The sequence below is a fragment of the Papaver somniferum genome, chromosome 9 (genome assembly GCF_003573695.1).
Source record: "Papaver somniferum cultivar HN1 chromosome 9, ASM357369v1, whole genome shotgun sequence".
In the NCBI taxonomy this organism is placed as follows: domain Eukaryota; kingdom Viridiplantae; phylum Streptophyta; class Magnoliopsida; order Ranunculales; family Papaveraceae; genus Papaver; species Papaver somniferum.
The window spans coordinates 65853452-65878700 of record NC_039366.1 but is presented as its reverse complement, the minus strand read 5'-3'; the positions used below and the strand labels follow the sequence as shown (position 1 = coordinate 65878700).

General features: G+C 33.8%; 1 protein-coding gene across 1 annotated transcript; it reads right to left on the bottom strand.

Annotated features, from left to right (window-relative positions):
• Positions 1-17698: 17698 nt before the first annotated feature.
• Positions 17699-19558, bottom strand: LOC113312050 (protein ETHYLENE INSENSITIVE 3-like). The gene has a single exon (XM_026560820.1). The coding sequence runs from the start codon at positions 19517-19519 to the stop codon at positions 17699-17701; it is 1821 nt and encodes a 606-aa protein (XP_026416605.1). The 5' UTR covers positions 19520-19558.
• Between the last annotated feature and the right edge of the window lie 5691 nt (positions 19559-25249).

The window sequence follows — 25249 nt, the reverse complement described above, 5'->3', positions numbered from 1 at the left end:
TTCATTGATTAACACTTGGACATTGGTCTTTGGTACCGTCCAAGTTATTCCTTGTATTTGATAAAGACTCGCTATTGTTTTTAGCTTGAGTAAAAATCAAATCAAGAGAGATATTAACTCCTTGAGATACTTTTATCTAGATTGAGTCTGATTGTCTAGTTGATTCTCTAGCAAAGTATTTCGGAGTTAGTCCATACAGATTTCTAAGCGAAATATTGGGTGGTGTTGTTAGACCCCCGCTTTTTCAATTGGTATCAGAGCAGGAAAACACGGTTAAGACCTTACAAGTCTGTGTTTGTAGCGATCTGACTCTATGGACAAGAGTATTATCTCTGACAAACGCGTCACCAGTAATAAAGATTCTCTCTCGTATAAATCTATTAAAGAGAAAAGTTCAATCTCGAATATAGAGAAACCTTGTGGTTCGACGAGACAGACAAACAATGGCATGAGTGTTCATGATTACCCTTCGAAAGAGACATTCTCTTCTAATGAATGGGATACAGCTGAAGAGAGTAAATTGATTCTAAATCTTGTTAGAATTCAAGCTGCTAGAATGAATCAATTAAAACACCATGTCAATGGTCTTCTTGGTATTGTAAGAGATTGCAAAGTTCATGGCAACGCTGAAGATCAGTCTTCATGCTTGACTCTTGAGGCCAGCCTCGAAAAGGATGCCTTGGATATTGAACGCCGCTTGAATAAACTCTCCATTCAAGGATGTTCAAAGCAATCTAATGTACCAAGAAGTTCTGATGCTTTACATTCAGAAGTAAATACAGATGTTCCTAATGTTTCCCCCAATCATGAACTTGGGACATTCTGTAAAAGAGACAACTCTTCTGACGGTAATATTAAGACTACATCCTCCAATCATTCCTATGACCAAAAGGTATGTCTTGTTTGTGAGACAAAGTGTTCTGTTAGACATAAGAGAAACTCCAAGTTGAATAAAGACTCCTTAGTTCAACTTCAACACACCCTAGATTTGATTCTCAAAGGTGTGGCTGACATCCGTATGATTGAGCCAATTGGTTTTCGTACCTATCCTGTGTATGCAACCAGGAAAGTCAGTACAGTGAGTTCCTCCAATGTTCAAGGGAAGAATAGACATCTTAATAAACATCGTCCTAAGGAAGTTCAACGCTTTGTCTCTAAATGCAACATTGTTCCTGTTGAGAAGATCATTCCAGAAGAAAGAAAAATTGATAAGATAAGAAAGGATATTAAAGAGATAATTGTAAGATACAAAGAGCTTGTCAACAGATTATCTTCTTCCTCATGTCAAGGCACTTATAGTAAGAACTCTAACTATGTCTCTTACTTTGACGACAGTAAATTTTATGATAATTTCTCATGTCAAACAGGATCCCTCTCTAAGACTAAGACGAAAAACAAACTTAACCAAAGACATAAACCTCGTAATGAGCATGTGGCTTGTACTTGTGCTAATTAATCACAAGGTTCGAGAACTTACTCATATAAATTATTGTTGAGTAAGTTGTGTTAAAAACAGGTATACTTGTTGCTTGCATCTGTTAAGTTAAGCTATTTTCTTATCGTTCATAGCTAAACTTGTGTTGAAAGATCCGCTAAGATCAAGTATTGGTTAAGTCAAAAGAAAATGTTGCATACCATCTTAAAATTTATTTTTTAGGACCTGTTTTCAAATGTTTGAAGGACTTTATTTCTTGGGTATTTGTTGTACTCGAACGAATTCTGTTCTAGCCCGAGTCAACAGTTTATTTGAAACCCTAAATTGTTGTCCCCAAGGATAAAATATCCAACCTCTTAGGGCTACAAGTCACGTACGTGTACCTCTGGTGGTTTTTGGATTTTCAAATAATGTCTTCCTCCCCTTCTTGCTATGGTGGTTTCGAAAAAGGATTTCTTGACAAAAGTGTTGAGGTTGATTCCAGGAGGAAGAGAACACTTGTAGATGAAGATCATCCCAATGCTTCATGCTTCTTTTCTTATTATCATGAAGATGTTGAGAAGGATGATATGATCTCTGCTGAAGTTGTTCATGACTTTCTTAAGTACTTTGGGGAAGCAAAACAACAGCTTGTTGATACTTTAAAAGGTCTTGATAAGGTGAAAACTGAGTTGGAAAAGGTTGTGTCTGACCTTGGTCTCATAAAATCTCAAATCAATGATCTTCGTAAAGAGAATCATCTCTCTGATGAAGCAGAGAAGGTTGGCGTTCAAAATCCCGAAGACTCCATGTCTTGTGAGGATCCTGTACTGCCCATATCCCTATTCGATGTCAAGGAAACGATGGAGTCTGATTCTCTCTAGCTTGTCTTTTTGTTTCCTAGTATGTCTTCTTTTTGGTTTAGTTAGAAGAATAACTAGCGTTTTCAATAGCGAAGATTGTGACTACACATAAATATTTTGTTTTCATCTTCTTATGTTTATTTTTTAGGTTTATTGGTTTTAAATTCTAAAAATATTTGGAGGATGATGTTATTGCAGTATTAATCTTTATGATTTTGTGATATTGCAATATTTTTATGGGATATGTATTGTTTGCGTCCGTGAACTTGAAGGTCCCATATGTTGTCAAAAGTAAAGTCGTTCATGAATTGGTTCTCGTATTGATGAAAGGACGAATGGACTTTTGACAAATACAAAAGTTATGCCTATGCAGTCATTTACTTGATGGAAAATAGGATAAAATCTTTTGTGTGACAAGGATAAAGTCTATTATATCATTATGCATATAGTGATGGAAAGATATAATAGATCCTTGTATGTATTTCGCGGTATTGATCTTCTTTGATCCATTCTTTTTGTATTACCGGGAAGGCTCCATTGTGTGTCTTAAGTTGAGCACGATACAACTAATTCGATTATTCTTATTAGCTTTGTTGGTTGTTCCATAAGATGCTATATGTTGAGCTTTATGAACTAAATTAATCATCTTGGTTGGTTATTTAGTTATTTGCTCTGAAAGTCTTCTTTTGTCGAGCAAAACTTTTGACAATTAAATTGATTACTTTCGTGATTAGTTTGGTTGTTTGTATTCTAATTAGATTAATTATGGGTTCTCTTGTAATTAGTCTAGTGGAGTTTTCATATATTCCACAAGTTCTTGTGTTGAGTATATGAACGACTATATTAACTATGTTCTATTGGTTGATGCAGTCGTATAAGGTTTTCCTTATGTTGAGTACGTAAACGATTAAGTTAGTCATCTCCGTATGATTACCTTAGTCGTAGCTCCGTAAATTTACTTATGTTGAGCACAATCAATTAAATTGATCATTTTTGTGGTTTGATTTAGTTGCGTATTCCAATTAAATTAATCATGGGTTACTTGTGATTAATTTGATTGAGTTTTGGATATAGAAAATCATTTTCCTATGGTTTTTGGTGTCCAATTAAAAATCCTTCTTTTCCTTCGAAATTAAAGTCGCTCTTGTTGTTCTCTCGGGAATGACATCAAATGGGAGAGAGTTCTTTTGAACTTGTGCTTAATGGTAATATCTTGCGGGGTGTGCGGCTGTGGAATTTTATAGGGGTTATCATGTATCTTAAAACTCCTTGATGAATGCATTTAGCTTCGGCTTTATGATTGCATCTAAATTAAGTTGGTATGTATTTTTTTTTTTAGTCTATGAAACGTCTTTTCTCGGAAATTTCATTAGGAAACCGTTCTTGTACCTTTGCCAATTTTATTGACAAAAAACGGGAGAATTAATGTGTAGTTATACTACATATACATATGGTTTTCGGATCATTGTGTAAGGGGGAGTGGTTTCCATGTGATATGAAGTATTGACTAAGGGGGAGTGATACATATCACCGTAGTATTGCTGTTAAAGTCGTGATGCAATTGGACTTTGATGTCACATAATAATATTATGTCACTGTATAATGATGATCGAGAATCTCGATTTGCCTCATTGTTATAGCTACGGATCTTCAACAACGGTGATGCTAAACTTACAACCTTTGGGATCATTGGAGTACTTGTAAGGACGAATATTTCAGGGAACGTTGAAGATTAGACTATGCAATAGGAGCCACTAAAGTTTATCTTTTTTGTATTCCATATGTATTAATAGTTTTGTCACTAAAATTGACAAAGGGGGAGATTGTTAGAGCATAGCTCGGTCGACCTCGCATGCGTTGATATCTCAATCATGTTTGTCAATGTTAGTGATCAAAATTATGAGTCTTGATTTCTAGTCTACATAGCTAAGTCTCGGACTAGGATAGAAAAGTGTAGTTGAGCTCAAGGAATTCCTGACGATTCATCATACAACGACGAGTATCTACTCAAGGAACCGTGTAACTTCATCAACAAAAAGGTATGTGGAGACTTGAACTTATCTATCACTCAAAAGTTTATCTCTTCTATTTCCTACTTCTTATGAGACAAAAGTCGTATGCTATATAGACTGGATCATACACATTTGATATTTCGAGCCGAGTATATCTCGCCTATCTATATCTCAAAATCATGTGTTGGTAAAGCGTTTCGCTTTGATCGGGTTTATCTTCATCTAATGACGAAAGTCATAATGTTTCAATCACTTTGAAAATCGCTTTGATGAGAAATAGTGTAACAACTATATAACATCCTCTAAGAATGTTTCAATGGTTGGAATGAGAGTTTAGGTCTATATAACCAATGATGGATATAAGCATTGTGTGGAAACACATATGTGCATAAGTCCTATTCCTTAATCCGAAGTTTACGAACTTTGTTGATTGAGAGAAACCGGAGGAATTGGCTTTGTCAAGTCCGCGAACTGACGGAAGTTCGCCGAGAATATAAACAAGCAGAGTATGTTTAGAGTGGATATATTTTTTTACGTCTAAAGATATATATTGAATTATAATCTTCTTACCTTCGTTCGCTTTTTGTACAAGTTTTAGTCTTCTTATTTGAAACTCCGTTTCTCATCTCATCTCTGCAATCTCCGTATTACCTCCATGTTATAGTTCTACATTAGTTGGTATCAGAGTCTACTACTCTTAGTTTTTCATCTAGGATTTGATCCTTATTTTCACTTCGGCAATTCAAAAACACGCAAACCCTACCTTTTTCTTTTCCGAAAATTTTCAATGGCTGAAGACTTGAAAATTACGGTTACCAAGCTAACTTCTGATCTTGACATTTTCCAGATTGAGGTTAATAATAAATTTTATCTCTTGAATTCAAACATGCTCAAGATCATGGAAGTTTTACGTATTAAACCTTTAGAGACTATCCCCATTTCACTAGAGAAGTCTTTAGAGTCATATGGTAAGAACAAAGATGCTCATTCACCAAAGAAACATGGTTTTGTTTGCATTGCTGATATTCCAGTGCATATATTGGAAACCGTAAGGAAGAAGAAACAACATGAAACTTTTCTTCATAATCCAAGAAAGGAAACTTCACTTTTGAACTAGACAGTGATGATGATGATTCTCTTTAAGACGAACAACATAAGAGATAAATCGAAGATAGACGCCTTAAAACAGGTCAAACCCCTTATAGTTCTTTACAGAGTATAAATTGAAGGCTGGCATTCCTAACTATAATGGGAGTTTCAGAATTGACGGATTGGTTCTATGAAGTTGAATCTTTCTTTCAATTTATGGAAGTACCTGATGAATCCAATGTCAAGATTTTTGGTTATAAGCTTAAAGGTAAAGCTATTGCTTGGTGGAAAAAGCTTTGTGAGGATATAATGAAGTATTCTAGACCACCAGTACGTACATGCAGAGATATGCGCAAATTAATTAGAGATAAGTTTTTACCTCAAGATTACAGACAACAACTTTTTGTGAAGTTGCAAAACTGTCAGCAAGGAGCTAGGCATGTATAAGAGTATGTGTCAGAGTTTTATAATTTAATTGCGCGTAATCAAGACATGAAAAAAATGAGCAATTGCTGTCTAGGTTCATTGAAGGATTAAATCGACTGGTTCAACACAATATGACACAATCTGTGTTTACCATGGTGGAAGTTATTCAACAAGCTATCAAAATTGAAAGACGTATTCTACATTCTTCTAAACTTCTTCAACCTCGTCAGTATCGTTATCTAAACAACTACAAGACGCAACAAAATTTTGTTGGTAACTACCAAGATAATAATTATTAACTTCTTCGAGTTATAATTATCAAGAGGAGAGTATACATCAAACTCAACGTTCACAACAACCACCAATTAATTTTACATACTCTCAGACTCTTTTACCAGTAAATTTCACCCATTCTTCCATATCCTATTGAGATTCAACCTATTCAACAACAACAATATAAACTTACAAGTATCTGGTTTTCTAAAAAAACTCAACAACAATTTCCACCTCCATCGAAACCAGCAAATTCATATTCCAAATTTAGTGAAGAGAAGTGCAATAATGTAACCAAACTGGTCATTCTTCTGCTGATTGTCGCCGATTTAATGGTTTTATTGGAGACACTCCAACTTACAATGAATTATAGGCTAATGAAGCATTAGATGATGAAGACTGTAACGAAGTTTTCCGTAATGACTTACATGAAGAATATGGTGACCATCTTGAGGGTATGATTCATCCACTCATGCAGACTCAGCCGTGTTATACTCAAAGGCATAACATCTTTAAAACTAAGTGTTTTATTGAAAGAAAGGTTTGCGATATCATAATTGACAGTGGTGATGTAGATAACTACATAGCCTCAATTATTGTGGAAAAATTAGGTCTTTCTGCTATACCACATCCTAATCCTTATTCTGTAGGATGGGTCAACAGTTTTTCTGCTCAGCGTATCACACATCAATGTGTAGTGACTTTTTTTTCCGGGGGTTTGAAGACTCAATCTTATGTGATGTGATTATATGAGTTCTACACACCTTCTCCTTGGAAGACCTTGGCAGTATGACATGCGTGCAATTCACAATTGTTTTGAAAACACCTACACATTTTATAAAGATGGCAAAAAAGAAATTCTGCATCCTTCTAGTTCTTCTTTAATCTTCAAAAAACACAATGATGACAAGATCAGTGCTTTGGTGGCTACTATCTCTCGTTCTTTTTAATCAAACTCATGCCTTGAATTTCCATGAAGAAAACAAACCAATGGAAATGATCCCTACTCAAGTACAAGCTTTATTGTCTCAATACAACGATTTATTTCTTGAAGAATTGCCTGTGAATTTACCTCCTTTAAGGGATATTCAACATAGCATTGATCTCATACTTGTAGCTTATTAAGTCCTTTTGAACATGAAAATTTATAGGGACAAGTAGATGATTTATTGGCTAAAGGGCTTATTAGGCCTAACAACAGTCCTTGTGCTTATTTTGCATTTTTGGTACCTAAGAAAGACAATGGTTGGAGAATGTGCATAGATTGCAGAGCTTTGATTGGTATCACTATTTCTTATTCCATGTATTGATGATATGGTAGATTTGTTAGCTGGCTCGACAATTTTCACCAAAAGAACGATTATATGAATGACTTGTTATGCTATTTGGATTATCTAATGCTCCTATCACCTTTATGAGACTCATATGAATCAGGTGCTACAACCTTTTCCTAGTAATTTTGTAATAGTGTATTTTGATCAGTATAGTCAAAATCGCTCTCCAAGGCCGAGTAGTCGCTACAAGCTATATGACCGAGGTGATTTCCAATTCCAAGCCATTTCCGATTTTTAGCGATTAAGGCGAATGATTTTGCCGATTTGGACTGATTTTTGACCAAAATGAGTTAACCGTTTTCCGAGTTGGCCTTGCATGCACTAAAATCAGATTTTTTTTTTGTTGTAACCCCTGAAATGGGAGTTATCAAATAGAAAAACCTCTAAATACATGATAGTGTTAAGATTTTAATTCTAATTAGGTGGAAACCATGACTTATGAGCAGCAAAATATAAGTCTCTAATAAATAGGTATTAGACCGAGTTTTGGTGATTTCCTAGTCCAAACTTATAGCTCCTCGCTCCTCGCTCCACAACCGAGTATGACCAAGAAACGATTTCGACTACTTTGATTTTGATGATATTTTGATTTTTACTCACAGTACTAGCTAAGGAACATCTCAATCATTTATCTAAGGTGTTCAAGGTGTTACATGATAACTCATTATTTCTGAATTTGAAGTAATGCACTTTTATGTCAAAGGAAGTCACTTTCTTAGAATATGTGATATCTTATAAATGTACATACATGTGGATCCTTCTAAAGCAAAATCTATTTTGGATTGGCCTGTTCTCACTTGTATTAAAGAGGTGAGAAGTTTACATAGTTTAGCTTCTTTTTATAGGTGTTTTGTGAGAAATTTCGGCATCATTGATACACCTCTTACAGATTGTTTAAAGAAAGAAAAGTTCATTTGGACAGAAGAAGATGATAAGAGTTTTAATACTATTAAAGAGAAATTATACTCAGCTCATATACTTGTTATGCCTGACTTCTCTAAACCTTTTCAAATTGACTGTGATACTTTTATTATTGGAGTTGAAGCAGTGTTATCACAAGAAGGACTTCCAGTTGCTTATCATAGCGAGAAGAATTTTAATACGCGGAGAAAATGGTCTGCATATGAGTTAGAATTACTTTCCCCGGTGCAAGCATTTTAAACAGTGGCATACTTATTTGGTTCATCGTGACTTTGTCATCAACACTGATAACCACGCATTGAAGTTTCTACAGAATTTTGCAAAGGTTGATCGTACGTATGATCATTGGTTATCAAAAATTAATAAGTACACTTTCTCTATCAAACACAAAAGTAAAAAACATAAATCACGTTGCACATGCTCTAAGTAGAAGAGAAGACATCTTTTTTGAACTATTCGCAAGCTTTATTTTTTATTACATTAAAGATATTTATGCTGAAGATGTAGATTTCAAGTCACTTTGGGAGCAATGCAGTTCTTTAGCTCATGGAGTTGATGATTTTCTCATTCAAGATAGCGTCTTATTTGAAGGTAATCGTCTTTACATACCTAATAGCTCTTTACATCTTCATTTGGTACGTGAATTGCATGGAAGTGGACTTGGTGGACATTTAGGTCGAGATAAAACCATTGCACTCGTTGAAGAAAAATATTATTGGCCTTCAATAAAGCGTGATGTACAATAATTTTTCATGCAGTGTATGGATTGTCAACAATCTTAGGGTTCAATTCAGAATACTGGCATGTATACTTCATTACCAGTTCCCGAAGCTCCTTGGATTGATATTAGTATAAACTTTATTCTTGGATTAATTACCTCGTACAACTAGAGGAAATGATTCTGCTATGATGGTGGTTGATAGATATTTAAAGATGGCTCATTTTATTGCCTGTAAAAAGTCTATCGATGCTTCCAATGTTGCATCTTTATTCTTCAAAGAAGTGGTCTATTCACATGGCATTCCTAAGTATATTACTTTTGATAATGATACCAAATTCTCGAGTTATTTCTAGAATACATTGTCTTTGCAATTCAGCACTACTTCTCATCCTCAAACAGATGGACAAACTAAAGTGGTCAATCATTCTTTGAGAAATTTAATTAAAGTTAAATGTGTTGATAACAACAAATACTGGAATGCTTTACTACCTCATATGGAGTTTGCATTTAACACTTCAGTAAATAGATCTACATGTAAGACTTCATTTAAAATTATTTATTCCAAGATGCTTAATCATGCTTTAGACTTAGTAGTACTTCATTAGTTACATAATTCTAATGTCAAGGCTGATAATTTGATAGAACAAGTTTCTCGGCTTCATCATGAAGTGAAATCAAAACTGTAGTATTCTAATGCCAAGTACAATGATGTTGCAGATAAGCATAAACAATACGAGTCTTTTCAGGAAGGAGAGTTGGTCATGATTTATCTGCGCAAAGAAAAATTTCTAGTTGGAACTTAACAAGACCAAAATGAAGAAGTACGACCATTTTAAGGTTTTAAAGAAGATCAATGACAATGCTTATGTGATTGATATACCTAAAGATATATCCAATGTATTCAATGTCCAAGAGAGTTACACTTTTCATGGTGATAATGAACTGCTTGTTACAACTAATTCAGACATGAGTTATTTTCAAAAAGGGGACTGATGTAGTACATCCGATATCAGTTCGAAAACGTAGGATAAAAACTACATTTCTTTTGCATGTTTCCTATTTTACATACTTCTCTTTATAGTTTTATTCATAGTTTAGGTATTTTATTTCTAGTTAACTTTTTAATTTAGTTTCTAGTCAGTTATCTTAAGCCTATATAAACAGGCAGAGTATGATTAGAGTGGATATACTTTTTAAGTTAAAGATACTGAATTATAATCTTCTCAACCTTCGTTCACTTTTTGCTCAAGTTTTAGTATTTTTATTCGAAACTCTGTTTCTCCTCCCATCTCTGCAATCTTCGTATTGTCTTCATCTAATAGTTCTATATTACTAATACATATGCTTATACTCGTACTGACTGCATATGTTGGGGAATTTTATGTTGGTAGATTTTGTCTTATCACCATTTTTGTACTTAGGCTGAGTTTAGTGGAGATGGAGACTTTACATTGGTAGTTCAACAGTGGTGACACATAAGCACCCTGAGTCCAGTGGTGGGGGAGGGAAGTATGCATAAGCGATGATTCCATCCTCGTTTTTAGGATTTAAAATTTCTTAATATATTAAAGGGTTATTTAATGGTTGGTACTTGGCAAATGACTAACATCTAAGTTTGGTACCCAACATTTCAAATATCGACGGATGGTACCGAGACCAAGCGTTGACTGTCAAAGACACCTTTTTTTTTTTTTGAAGCATGCATATTATTAAAAGAAGATTATGTTACAATTTGACGCGGGTACGTGGTATCCAAAGAGTCATGATAAACAATTTGACTAATGAAAATCGGGATTGCCTGGTCCCATGTTTTGGTTGATAAATTTCCCATTTGACTTCCATATGCCGCATGATTGGCCAAACCATATGCTGCTTGATTTCCTTTTCTATAGTTGTGGCGGATAGCCGACTGCGGAATTCGTCGTATCCTGCCTTTATCTCCTCAATCATCCCTGAGATGTGCCGGGGGGGGGGGGGGGGGGAGTATGGGATGTGATGAAGCGCAGAAGGTTCTCCGAGTCTGTCTCTAATAGAACTTTTGGCCATTGCCTTTCTGTTTGCTGTTCTTGATGCCAAAAACAGGGTCCAAGTTTTTGCAGTTAAAGCAGTCGTAATTCCCAAAGGTTGAGCTAGAGCCATTACCGTTCGTGTGCCGGTCCCTGCAAATGAAACATGTACCCGTAAAATCCGAATGACCTCTGACTGCCCCATCAATGTTAATGTTAATCCAATTCATGTTCGGGAGTTAATGGAAACTCCCTATGATGTCTAAGCACTAAAGCCCTATGATGTTATGGGGTATGAACTTTTATTAAAAATGTAATTAAAATTTCAAAATTAACCCTATGATGTCTAAGCACTAAAGCCGCCATTGAATCTGAGAACTAACAGATGCGATCAATTACAATACAAAGAGTTAATAGTTGATATCAAATTCAAAAACAATACTTGGTTTAAGTTGGTCTAAGTACTAAAGAAGGGAGTTAATGGCAACTCCACCTAACCATACATACAAGTAAGTATATCCCGATTCATAACCCAATGCACCCTTAAATAATAGTTAAATGACCTGATCCAGTGACATGGAAATGACAATTTCTTGAACTTTTGGTGAACTGAATTCATATTTGCAAATTGACTGTTACTGGATATGACAACAACAACTAGCTAATTCATTTATTTTCTGAAAACCACAAATTTAATTTAATTTTTTGATCACTAATCATACCCAAAATCAAGATTGCACTATAATATCTGCAAAATAAAGAAAATGACCATCATAATGTTTCAACATCCATTTAGTCAGATTTAACGAACAACACTCACCCTTTTAGATAATTCTCCATCAAATTTTTCCAAATTTTAACGTTACTTTGAGATTTTTTTTAATTGTATGAACAACATGAAATAGGTGATGAAGTTGAAGAAGATCGATTAGGTGATTCAGTGTTTATTACTGAATGAGATGGAGGAACCAAACGATCTTCTTTCTTTCTCTCTGTATTTTTTATTTTGTCTTGATTTGAAGTTTCCAAAATTTTGCTTCAATGACGGCTGTGGGAGATTGAATAAGAGAGAAGAAATAAAATGGGGTTCTAAGGGATAATTTGGTAATTTTAAACACAATTTTAATAAAATATCGAAAATATAATATTTAAGGTGGTCAACTGTTTTTTTTTCTGACAGTCAACAATTGGTCTAGGTACCATCCCTTAATATTTGAAATGTTGGGTACAAAACGTAGGTGTTGGTCATTTTCCGGGTACCATTTGTTAAATAACTTTATATTAAAGTGGTCTTGTATGTATTAATATTCAATTGAAATAGATATTTGGGCGAGGATTAAATCCACGTTTTTAGGATTTTATGATTTTAAATAAATAAAGTGATCCCACCTTATATTTAGTTATTGATTTTAAATTGGAAAAAATATAGAAGCGAGGATATAACTCTCGCTTTTTACTTCTTTTTTTTTTGGCGAGGATAAGCATGTCCAAATCCCCTTTAATGTTTCCTGCTTTCAAGCAGAGAAAAACAAGACCCGTTAATACACCACGACTTTCTGTCTATTTCGTCCCACTCTTCTACTCCACCAGAATCATTCTTATTGGTATTAGTAAACCTTGCACTTTCCCTTTATTTGAACTTCTTTCCTAATTGAATTATACTACAATAATGACTAATACATTTTGAAAATTATTATTGATTTGTGCCATGGGTTTCTATCTTTAACTTCTATTTATATACTGGCTAACTTAAGGCTACCAAATTCTATTCCTACCTAAATAAGGGGAATGCAGGGTATTTAAAAAGGGTGAAATAACTAAATTAGCCTCACAATTAAAACCTAAAAGCTTAAACCAAATCTATTTCAATTTCATTTTTTAGGCACTTTTCTACTAACCTATTCCCCTTGATTAGGTTGTTGATTAATTTATACATTCAAAATTGAAATATCTAGAATGGTTATCTGGATTTAATCAGAATCGGTCCATTTTGTGGATTTTAGCTATAATTCGCAGATATGGATCGCTCCGATGAGCTCCTAAAACCATATCCTGACTTTCTTTTTCATAAGTCTTAGGAGGCAGTGCGGAGCCGTTCGGATAGAAGACAGCACCGCCAATTAGGTTGTTGATTAATGAATGTTCACATTAGCCGATTCTGGACAATCAACTGATATGCACATACACATCGGCCAACTATGGTTTGATGTTGTTCGTGGTTGAATAAATATAATCAGTCAATGATCATTTTATATCGACAAATTCTGCTTTCAAAAAAAAAATTATGTTGGTTTTTAGGGTACAATCAGTCGAGATACGAGACCGATTCCTGATTAAGAAACTGTCAATTTATTTTGTTGGTTTTCAGCCTATAATCGGTCGATATGAACATTCATATAGTTTTTTTTTTTTTAAATAATTTTTTCTCGATGGTTTTTAGGTTATAATCAGCCTATATATAAACCAATATCCTCCGATTATAGAGTTTCAATTACTTTAATCGGCGGATGCGAATGTATTGAGACTTCCGATTACAGGTTAGGTTACTTAAGAACATGTGCTACAGTTTTGTTAATAATATGGCCAGACTGAACAAAAATACTTTTAACGAAAAAATTGTTCTTGATGAAGAGGATGTCAAGGAAGAAATATTCATGCAAGGATCTTCATAAAAAGGATGGCTATAAGTATGAAAGAACAAAATTCTTGGTATATTAAAATCATAAAGGATCTAGTTAATACCTATAATGATTCTAAGGTTGAAATTGCAAAATTTTAATTGTAACTAACCAAATTTGTTTATGCTCAAGGTAAAAATCTTGAAAAACAAAGAGTCATGATTCGAAATCAAAAGAAGTTTGTCTCTGAAAGCAGGATAACCAAAGAGTCGCATAGTCAGTCGTAAAGTGATTGTTCTAACTCATGAACATAATCAACCCACTATGAAGAGAATCAAGGACACTGAAAAAACTTTCATGATGGTGATCTCAAAAGGAAGACATTACTGAGAACTGACTCTCTTTGCTTATAGTTTCTAGTTAACTCCTTGTAGGAATTTTAGTCTTATTGTTTCAAGGAGGAACATTAGCTTTTGGAGTAGCGTTTTTATGTGTTTTACACTAGCTCTTTCAAGTACTATCATCTTGCAATGACTAAAGTTTATTTTTTTGAATGTTATATTTGAGTTGATTGCAATGCCTAATTTTTATTAATTATATATATGTATTGCTTATTGTGTGTTTTTCTATCATATTTTTGACGATTAGGACGTATATCTCATATGTTCTCATAGGTTAAACTCTTAACTCTTTATATGTATAACTAAAAGAGGGGTAAATTATTATTTTGAGAATTGGAATATTGATTTTCCCACGATTACACTTTGTCAATATATAGCAGGGACTCCGTAAGATGTTCTTTCATTGTCGCATTTCCTCCCCGAAACCATAATTGGTAGGGAGAATTAGATCAAAAACTTTAATCTTTGCGTCCGTACATGGCTAGAGAAGATATAATTCTTATGTTGAGTCATATCGCTAAATTTTTTCTCTTTGTTCGTAAGTGTCCTAGAGAATAGTTTTTGTCGATAATTATTTTTCTCATGAAAATAATGTATCTTGGTGCCTCTAACAGTAAGATCATTCTTTTGAACTTCTTTGTTTGTAACTGGCGAGAAGAGAGAAAATTTTTGGGATTCAATTTACTTTGTTCGTATCTGACGAGTAAATTTGTTAATGTCCAAGAAAATCCTTCCACTTGTTGTTAAAGTAAGTTCGTTCATGTTGTTGTTTAGGGAACAACATCACATAGGGGAGAGTTCAATTTGAACTTGTGCTAAATAAATATATCTTTGTGGGGAGTGCGACTGTGTAATTGTAGGAGATGACTGTGTTGTTAACGTTAGATGAACAAAACTATATTTTGATTTCTAGTCTACTAAAGTCAAGTCTCAGACGAGATATAGAAGTTGGTAGTTGAGTATCATACATCACCGAGTAAACCTCGAACACTGAAGATCGAATAACCCTCGAATATTGAAGATCGACGAAGACATTTGGAGAACTTCATCAACAAAGGTATATGAAAACTGAACCATTATATCTACTCGCATGCATTATCATTCTATCTATATGAGCATATGGCTTCTATTAGATTTAATATCGTAAAGAAGAAATTTCAAGTCAATCTTGTCTTGTCAAATATCTCGAAATATATATGATTTAAGCAATGAATGTTCATTGGTCATTAACAATCTTAGTTCGAAACAATTTATTATTCAAGAACGATTTTTGTGTCATATGGATCATTTGAATATTGTCCAAGCAATGATATTTATATCTATGGCAATTGGGAATGTTTCAACATCAAAAGAGAGTTTATCATAACTAATGTTGTGACATTTTGAGGATAATATTGCTTTATACTAGTGGGCAATATATCTAGGAGATGTCCAATCAATATAGATTTGGAACAAATATAAGTATAATATAAATACTAAGATACTCGGTAAATATATATTATATATATATATATATATATATAATACAGAGAGTTCGGATGAGTGAAGTCCTAGCACATATATATATACCTAGATAAGCTATAGGGATAAGTACAGATTCCCCATGGCCATCGATAGAGTTTATACGCATCGAATATGCATTTCTGATATGGGTCCGAGATAAATTCACAAGTTTTGCTCTTAGAAAAAACCCACCATTAAACTGGAAAATCGGGGAAAAAAAATCAGTTGTGACTACCTGGTCTATTGCTAATGGATTTTTGGATTTAACATATAGTTAATGATGTTTATGAAGAATACAATTAGGATTTATACACATCTTTGGTTGGTAACCGAGCAACAAGCTTAAGCTGGGCACCGACTCCTTTTTGAATAGCAACACTCAATCTATGAAAAATAAAACAGGCTAGGCCACTGCCTACATCATTACTAACTATACAATTCTTCAAGCGCTTAAAAAAACATACAATATCCTCACTAAATTATTAATAGAAATTCGTAATATTTTTCTAAATATCGAATAATTCGATGAGGCTTTTTGATATATTATGGTTTTACTTTTACCTGAAAATGCCAATTTAAAACCCTAACTATAAAATAATACTCCTTCTGTCCTAAAATTTCTGTCCTCTATTCTATTTTCGTCTGTCCTAAAATACTGTCCAGCTTCTGTTTATAATCATATTTTTTAGTCAAACTCTCAAATATATCCTTCAAATTTTTATAATTATAAAATTATTTTAAATATCACCAATCTAAATATTAAATGTTATATTTTCCTCAATAGGAAACAAATCTACTAAATCAATCCATAAAGATTTTTATTTTTATCTTCTATTTAAACATTTCTATAAATATTATAATTACCAATGTATTTTTCTTACATACTCCATATACTCTTTTTAATTTTAGTAATAATATATCATTCAGTAGGGATAGTTTTGTAAACTCTTCCGGTCTTCTTAATATCTTGACTTAGTCAAAGCGGACTAATAATTTAGGACGGAGAGGATATTTTTATCAAGTATGGCGTGCTATTTATTTATTTTGAAAACGTAAAATGTTTTGAATACTAGGGAAAGCCACCCGTTGTGATTGTCCACTGATCTTGTGAGAAGCTTAAAAGCGTATTATTTGAAGTATAAAAAAATTACTCATTGATTGGAATTGGATAGTGATAATAAGGCAAATGTAAACTGAGTGGCACTGGATTAAGTACTACAGTATTAGAACTTGCACCAACAAACAATGGACTGCTTCACCTTGTAATTTAAACAAGAACTAAAATCAAGTCATATTAATTGTATTCCTGTATGCATAATAAAATATGATAATAAATTTTTCCATTATCAAAATCGGAAATGCTATTCACTTCCCTATTCTCCACCTTCCTACTCTGCTCCCTCCAATCTAAGCCACACATTTGGGATTTGAATCACATTCGGATACAAGTGGGGTTCGCCATTTTCGGGGTTTAGATTAGAGGGAACAGAGTAAGGAGGTGGATAATACGGAGCTGAATAGCACCACCGTTTTTAATTAGAACTTTGTTGTTAGTATATACGGGGCTTGATTTAGTATGCACTATATTACTATGAAAAACCAAACCTTAATTATAATTAATTAACTTTAACAAATAGAGTAATAATTAGATATAGAGTGAAATGAAAGTCTCTTCTTGACTGTTATCACACCATAGGTTGTTAATCATTATGACAACAACTCTTGACCTCAAAGATAAACTACGTACTTCAGTTTCTTCCTTTCTCTCGCTCTTCGAAAGTCTAACAAACCCATAATAATGCAAGAACATAAACGAGCGTGGCGCTGAGAGGAAACGAAAAGAGGGAAGAAATTACTGTTTATAGACTTTTGAAATTACTACAATTAAGCAACTGCGCCACCGAAAGTCTAAAATAATTTTAGAAAAAAATAAGAAAATAAGAAAAATGTCTTGAGAAGCATTTCCCAGGAAATGGTCCATGGACATTAACCAAGAAAAAAGCTAGCTCCTCGACCTCATTTGAAAAATGATAAAGTGAGCGAGACCTATCAAGAAACGATATAAAGCCTTCGCCCTTCGGTCATTATTCTGTTTGTATCTTTTGTCCTCCCGTTTTTCAGAAATTCCACAGGGAAATGCCCTCTTCTTGCATCTGGTAATCATTATATGCCATGTTGGAATTAGAGTTAAAACTGAAGGTATCAGTAGTGATATCACTTATAATTAGGTTCTGCTCGAACTGAATTTCGTGCACTGGAAATAAGTTCTGATTTATGGATAGATTCATGTTTGGACTCATGGGAGTACTGTCGACTGCATTGCTAGTTTCTTCCAAGATGTGACCAGCCCCCATACTTTCAACAAGTTGCACTTTGTTCCGGATGGGACTTTGATCATCTATTACCCCATCAAACCACACATGATTATTAGGATTCCTCACCTGCGGAACATTTGGATCAAAGGACGAAACTAAGTTATTAATCGAGTTCTCCACATGCTCATCTTCTTTCTCAAAACGAGAAATGTGCTCTATAGGTGGTGGGGTTGCAGTTGGATTTTGGCTGGAAATTTGAATTCCATTTGCATTAGATGAAATAGAAGCTTGACTCGATTGAGGGTATAACATAGAGAAAGCTGGTGGTGCCCTCTCTTCATTAATCTGAAAATTTGATGAAATGCCGAGACCTTGAGAAGAATAGCTTCCATGTGCGCTAGAGGCCAGGTGATGGTTTCTCGAGTTCTCCACATGCTCATCTTCTTTCTCAAAACGAGAAATGTCCTCTATAGGTGGTGGGGTTGCAGTTGGGTTTTGGCATGAAATTTGAATTCCATTTGCATTAGATGAAATAGAAGCTTGACTCGATTGAGGGTATAATATAGAGAAAACTGGTGGTGCCCTCTCTTTATTAATCTGAAAATTTGATGAGATGCCGAGACCTTGAGAAGAATAGATTCCATGTGCGCTAGAGGCCAGGTGATCGTTTCTCGAAGTCCTGCCAAGAAATCCACTACAATAATTGCCGGAAGGGCATGGACGTTTATGCTCACGGTTACTGTCTACCACGGTTTGCAGATCATCCGAGGGCTTCCTCTTCCTGAAAAAATCTAAGTGACTGATTTCTCTTACCGATGGCTGAGCCGTGATTCTTTCATTTGCACTGTCTAATCCCGCTATTCCCCCAAGATTAGACAGATTCATATCTCTGGGCTCCGACTGTTGTACTTCCATGTTTGACTCAACTTCAACCGCTTGAACATCATGGTCACTGCTGTCGTCACTGATGGTGATGTGGGATCCGCTGCCACCAGAAGAAGATATCAGAGAGAAATTCCAAGGATGGAGGTTCCTGTATAATGCCTCTTCCTGATTAATTATAGCCTGCCAAGTTTCAATCTGTTGGAAAGTCATCTTTTCGTGCAAGCGCCTAGACATATTAACAAGCCTTCGGATCCTGGCAAAATTAGGTGACATATGTTTGATTACAGCCGTTAATACAATAAGCTTCCACTTCTTGTTCAGATCATGAGGCTTCTTGTAGGGAGGGGGTTCTTGATCTCTTGGGAAGCCCAATTCAGTCAACCATTCCTCGTTTCCGGAGGGCCACCATGGTGGTCTTACACCCCTCTCGATGGGGAACTTCCTCTGAGCTGGGTTACAGCCCTGTATTAGAGTAGACAAGATAGATCTCAATGTGATGTCCTGCAGTTCGTGCAAATTAGAACAAGGGGGGAAAGCCCCAAGGCCTCTGTTCGTATCAGGAATTGCATGATCTACCTTGTACTGCTCGATGACAGCGGGAGCATTTCGGCTGAATCTCACTTTCTCTTTCCACCACCCACGAAGATTATCCGATGCCCCGGTCGCAGACTTACCATTCTCAAGGATGATCCCATAGACGAAACCTTGGGCTTTGCAAACTTCCATCATGTGCAGCATGCCGCTCAGAATTCCATCTTGTGTCGTTTGCAACTTTTTCCTTCTCATTCGAACACGCTTTATTGATCGTGCTTTATCTCTTTTTATATTAGGAACTCTAACCTTTGTTATGTTTTCCTTTTGCATGCGCTTTAAGAGCGACAAGTAAACACGCATCCTTCTTTCGACTTCCACAGCATCTATTTCTTCTTCACTACCTGAATCTTCCTCTACACTTGCCAGTGGTTCCACTTGTGGAACAGATGATAGAAAATCAAGATTTTTATTCGAACCGCTCGTGAATTCAAATATCCCCACCATTTCGAAATCAGGTTATCTATCTTATAAGTATACTCTTTCGTTCTCTAAAGTCCCAAAGCTTCGATCGGGAAGTGCCTTCAAGAGGAGATCAAATCATGAATTTCCCTGAAAAAAACAAGGACTCATCAGAACTAGAAGTGACTTACGTAAGAAAACGGTGCATGCATATGCAATCATCATTCAGTTCTACTTGATTACTAGAGACATGAACAAACAAGAAAATCTAACAAAACATATATTCAGATGAGAAACAAAAAACAATTTAGTACACAGAGCATATAAATGGAAAGAATGAAACGAAATCAGATGATAAAATGAAATTAAATGGATTTAAATAAAATTTTCAAACCATTTATTGATCCACCATAGATTTTAACCATTTATGTTAGTATGTTACCAAAAAAGAAATATTAGTAGTAAAATTCCCGAAAAATACGCTAGACCTAATTAGTATTCCAAATTAACATTATTAACTTTCTCATCTTTTCAAAACTAGATAATTTTCAGAGCTTGTGTAGCAGCACCGCTGCAAAAGATGACCTAGAACTAGAAATGAAGCTTTAACCGTGAGTCTGTGACTCCAAAGAAATTAAAAAAAAAAAAAAATCTAAAAACATATAAACTAAGCAGAGACTACAACATCTTCAAAGATGCAGTCAGTGTGAGTGAGCAAGCAAGCGGGAAAATGTATTAACATCACCATCATCATCGCACCCACATTAATCAAAGATTTTCATCTGAAACTTCATATTAAATGGGAACAAAAAATAAAAAAATACAATCACAAATCAGAAAAAAATTATAAAACGGGTATCACATCTATTCTGATTCATTTCCCGATTTCAAATCCATGAATAAACAGATATATGTACTTCAAGAGAAGGGAGGATCTTGGGAAAATCACTTTTACTCGACAACTAGACTACAAAACATGTCGAGAAGTAATATACCAATACAATCTAAGACATAAAAAATAAAAAAGTAAATAACCAACGTCAGATGTCAAATGTTGATAACCAGAGAAATAAAAATAATGATAATTATTCTACAGAAGAAAAATGTAATCAGATTTGCAAGCACAACTAATACAATCAACATTTCATTTCAACCATTAAAACCCTAATCGGTTTTTTTTTTTTGAGAAAAGATAGCATTTCTTCTAATATTTACGACCAACTATAAGACGACGGGAGATGGCAAGGAAGAGAAAAACTGAATATATAGACAAAAGTTGGGAAGAAGGGGTTGGGTTACCAGGGTACGTAATCCTTTTTGCTATTGTGATTAATTTTTCTTCATCGAACTCTGCAACTCAAAAAATAGAAAAAACAAATGAATATTCTATATAGGGAAGAATCTTTTAAACAAATGAATATTATTACTCTTTAACTAGGACTTAAAGTGACAGATTTCTCTGAGTAATGAAGCCATTATCTAAGAAGAGGCTAAGCTACGCATATCTGAAGAAAAAGGAAGAAGAAGAAATGAAAATAAGAAATTTTACATTTTTAGGGACACTCAGAGAAGGATCGCCTCTTTTTGTTGTTGGAATAGTCTAACCTCTTCGCACTCAATTTATAGGCAACTATTAGGAGAAAATCATAATCAATTTTGGATAAAAATTTAAACCACGCACTTTTGTTTTAATGCTCATTCTAGAATGAAATCTTTTCTGGATTCCATTGACATACGAAGAAGGACATAAATTTTCATTTAATGAATTTGTTTAATATTTTTAAAAATTCACGTTGTGGTAATTATCTTTTACTTTTCTTTTATTTGGTATTTTTTATATATATATTGTTGAGGCCTTTTTTTTCATTTGTCCTAATTTTGGTTATAAAACAAGTTTATGGGATGTGGGGTTAACCATTCTTCTTCATAAAACTATTGGTTAGATTTTAGTGTTATTTAGTTTAGGTACAATGACAAAAATTATTTTGTTATTTTTATGTGATAAATTGTGGAAAAATTGCAAAATTACAAGTGCGTATTTATATAATCAGAAAGTTAAGACTGCGTTATTTTTATCATCTGATAGATCGATTAAGACAGTTTGTCGTGTTATAATTAGTACGACAAACTTAGATTCTTCGCTTTTGTATTGTATTTATGATTATTTCTCAAGTTTGACTTTTTTATACATTATTACATATCAGTCGTTAGAGGGTTTTTCGGATGATAACAACTTATGAACGTTCTTTGTGGAAACAAAAGTATTTAACAAATTAATCATAGGTGAAACAGTTCTTAGAAAGTAGTTTTTTATTCAAAGAATCAAAAATGTAATCAGGGTAGTAAATGGCAAGTTTGTTACAGTGATCAAATAGTATATTGTATCAACTTAATTAGTTAGTAGTTGAAACTATATATGAAATGACATAGCACATGAAAAGAACACGACTTGTTATACAAGATTTAGCATCTAGTTGTTATTGGAAAAATATAATATCTTTTAATTATTGAGTGTTCAACGAGGGTTTTGTAGATATTGTATAATGTCATGACTTTACATATAGTAAAAACATGACAATTCAAAAGCCTAACAATGAAGACAATTTTTTTTTTTTTCAGAAACTGGCTTTAGAAAAAGATCGTTTAAAACCCCTATATATTCTATATATTCTGGAAAACTACCGGATGTGACTAACTGGTTTATTGATATCGGGATTTAGAATTTAGCATCCAGTTATTATTAAAAATACATAATTCTTCTTTAATCATTGAGTAATTTAATGGGTCTTTCGGGATATTGTATATATGATATAATTTTTAGTCGGAACCGAAAAACGGCTATTTAAAGCCCTAATAATGAAGGCGCAATTTTTACAAGTATGACTTAGAAGAAAAATTAAAAACCTTCAATATTTATAGTATGAAAAACATCTGGTTGTGATTACCTAATCAACTTATCTTGGGAGAAAGCCTGAAGAAGTGTTATTGGACAAATAAAAAAATATTTTATGATTAAAGTTACAATGTCATCGTGATGGTTGTCTATGATTTAATTTATTGATCTGTCTAATAATAAATAATTTATTTAAATTAGCATTGAATCTAAAAAGAGTTAGGATTGTTGTTACAAAAATACATAATATTCACTAATCATAGAACATTTTTTATTTTTTTTCATAAAAGAGGATAACTCCTCAAACTTACACAGTTAACAAATGTCTTCTTCTGATGAAGTCGTTTGTGTTCATGACTTGTACATTCCAATTTTGGATGTCTATTGTTCATAATGGCTAAGAGACTTTCACCTTTACAATTATTTTGGATAGTGAATCTATTAGAAAAAACTGACAAGTTCGCTGCCAAATGATAATGAATCTACTTGTTAATAATAAAAGTCATAGCTTTAAAATTTATATCAAAGTTTGAGTTGTTTCCAAAGTCCGAACTTTGTTTGAATCTTCTTTCTCTAGCTTTAACATACATTCCTATGAGCAACTTGAGAGTGGTTTGCGAATCACTTTGAAAACTGATATGGTAACCACTCATTTCAACTGCCCATTGAAAAGCCGCCTTCGCCCCTGCTACTTCTAACTGTTCTCTAGTGGTACAATTTCTCCAACTACCCCTAGCTTCGATAGTTATTCCTGCAAAATCAATCATTGTTAGTCCAACTCCTGAACTAGTCATAGATTCATGCATGGATAAAAATACGTTTATCGTTATTGCCATGTATGCTAAGTTTCCCTGGGGTTGGCATCTAGTAACAATCAATTAGTCATCATTTAGCGGATTGTAATACAAGGTTTGCATGATATCGTATTCTTTTCTATTAACCCACATATAACTATTTATGAATTTAACTATCTTCCTTGCTGTTACATTACTATTTTGAATTTCTTTTTTGAATACACGATCGCATTTTGCTTTCCAAATATGCCATGTTACAATACTACAAAAAACCTTCATGGAGCAGTTTAACATGGTTCTTTTGGATCTTGCGTATATGCTCCGACTTTTGCGCAAAATCTAAATATTTGAAATTCCAGTAACGACGAAACATTTTCAAAGTATGGCTCAGGAAAAAGTTCTTATAAAACCTTAAATAATTGGAATAACGGAAAACAACCAGTTGTGACCGCTTAGTCATTATTATTGGGATTTTGGATTTTTCATATAATTATTATTGGAAATAACATAACATTCTTTTAAAATTGAGTAATTTGATGAAGCATTCTATAGGTTGTATATATGCTCTTATTATTGAAAATGCTTATTTAAAATGAACGAAGACAAAGTTTTCTCAAACCAAGCTTACAATTTATTCTTATATGTTTTGAGTACTATGGAAATTAACCAGTTGTTGCACGATGCATCGAACTTGGGAGAAACTAAAATATGTGTTATTTGAAGCATCAAAAATTACACAATAATCTAAGTTACTTATTTAACAAATGAATCAAATTAAATTAAGAAATTTTTTAAAACCCTATATATTTGGATGTTTTAGGATAAAAATAAATTACATGGAAAAGTACATTAGGTTTGAGAAATCAAAATTGTACAAAATGAGCCTAAACTAATGGAAAATTACATTAGTTTTAAATTACCATGTGAAGGCTAGACTTGTCAACGCAAGTTCTTCCGTCTTCTGAATAAATGAAGTCATTTATACATAGTTGTAATCAACACACTGAATATTTGTAGGTTGTGTGGAAGTTGCGAAGAAGTGGAGAAATCGAGGTCCTGGAGGTATAATGGTGAAGTTGTATTAGCTATGTCAGGAAACATTGTTAGAGCACTGCTCGGTCGAACTCATAAGAGTTTGCTATCTCAAGCTTGTTGTCAAGTTTAGTTGCCAAAACTTTAAGTCTTGATTTCTAGTCTACTTATAGCTAAGTCTCGGATTAGGATAGTAAGTGTAGTTGAGCATAGATTTCGAGGCGTTCATCGATTGAAGACGAAAAACTACTAAGGGGATCTTGTGGAATATCATCAACAAAAGGTATGTGGAGACTTGAACTCATTTTTCACTCAAAAGTCTTCGATTATACACATTTGATATTTCGAGCTGAGTTTAACTCGCTTACATATTTCTCGAAATATGTGTTGAGAAGCTTTCACTTTAACCAAGTTCATCTTATATTCTTGACGAAAGTCAAAAGATTATCATGTGAAGATCGTGTGGTAACATCACACATGATTTGTGTGAGATAGTCATTTGATGTAGACTCGGAATGTTTCGTATTGATCATTCGATCACTTGAAAATTGCTTTGAAGCTAATAGTTTGTCTGAGACAGCTATTGTCATCTTCTAAGAATGTTTCAATGATTGAAATAAGAGTCTAATTAGAACAATTAACCATGATTGGATATAGCACAGTATGCGTACTTGTATGCTAAACTGTTGCATGTTATTCCAAGTCCGAGAACCATAGTATGCATACCCGTGTGCATACTGGTTGGTTAATGAAATT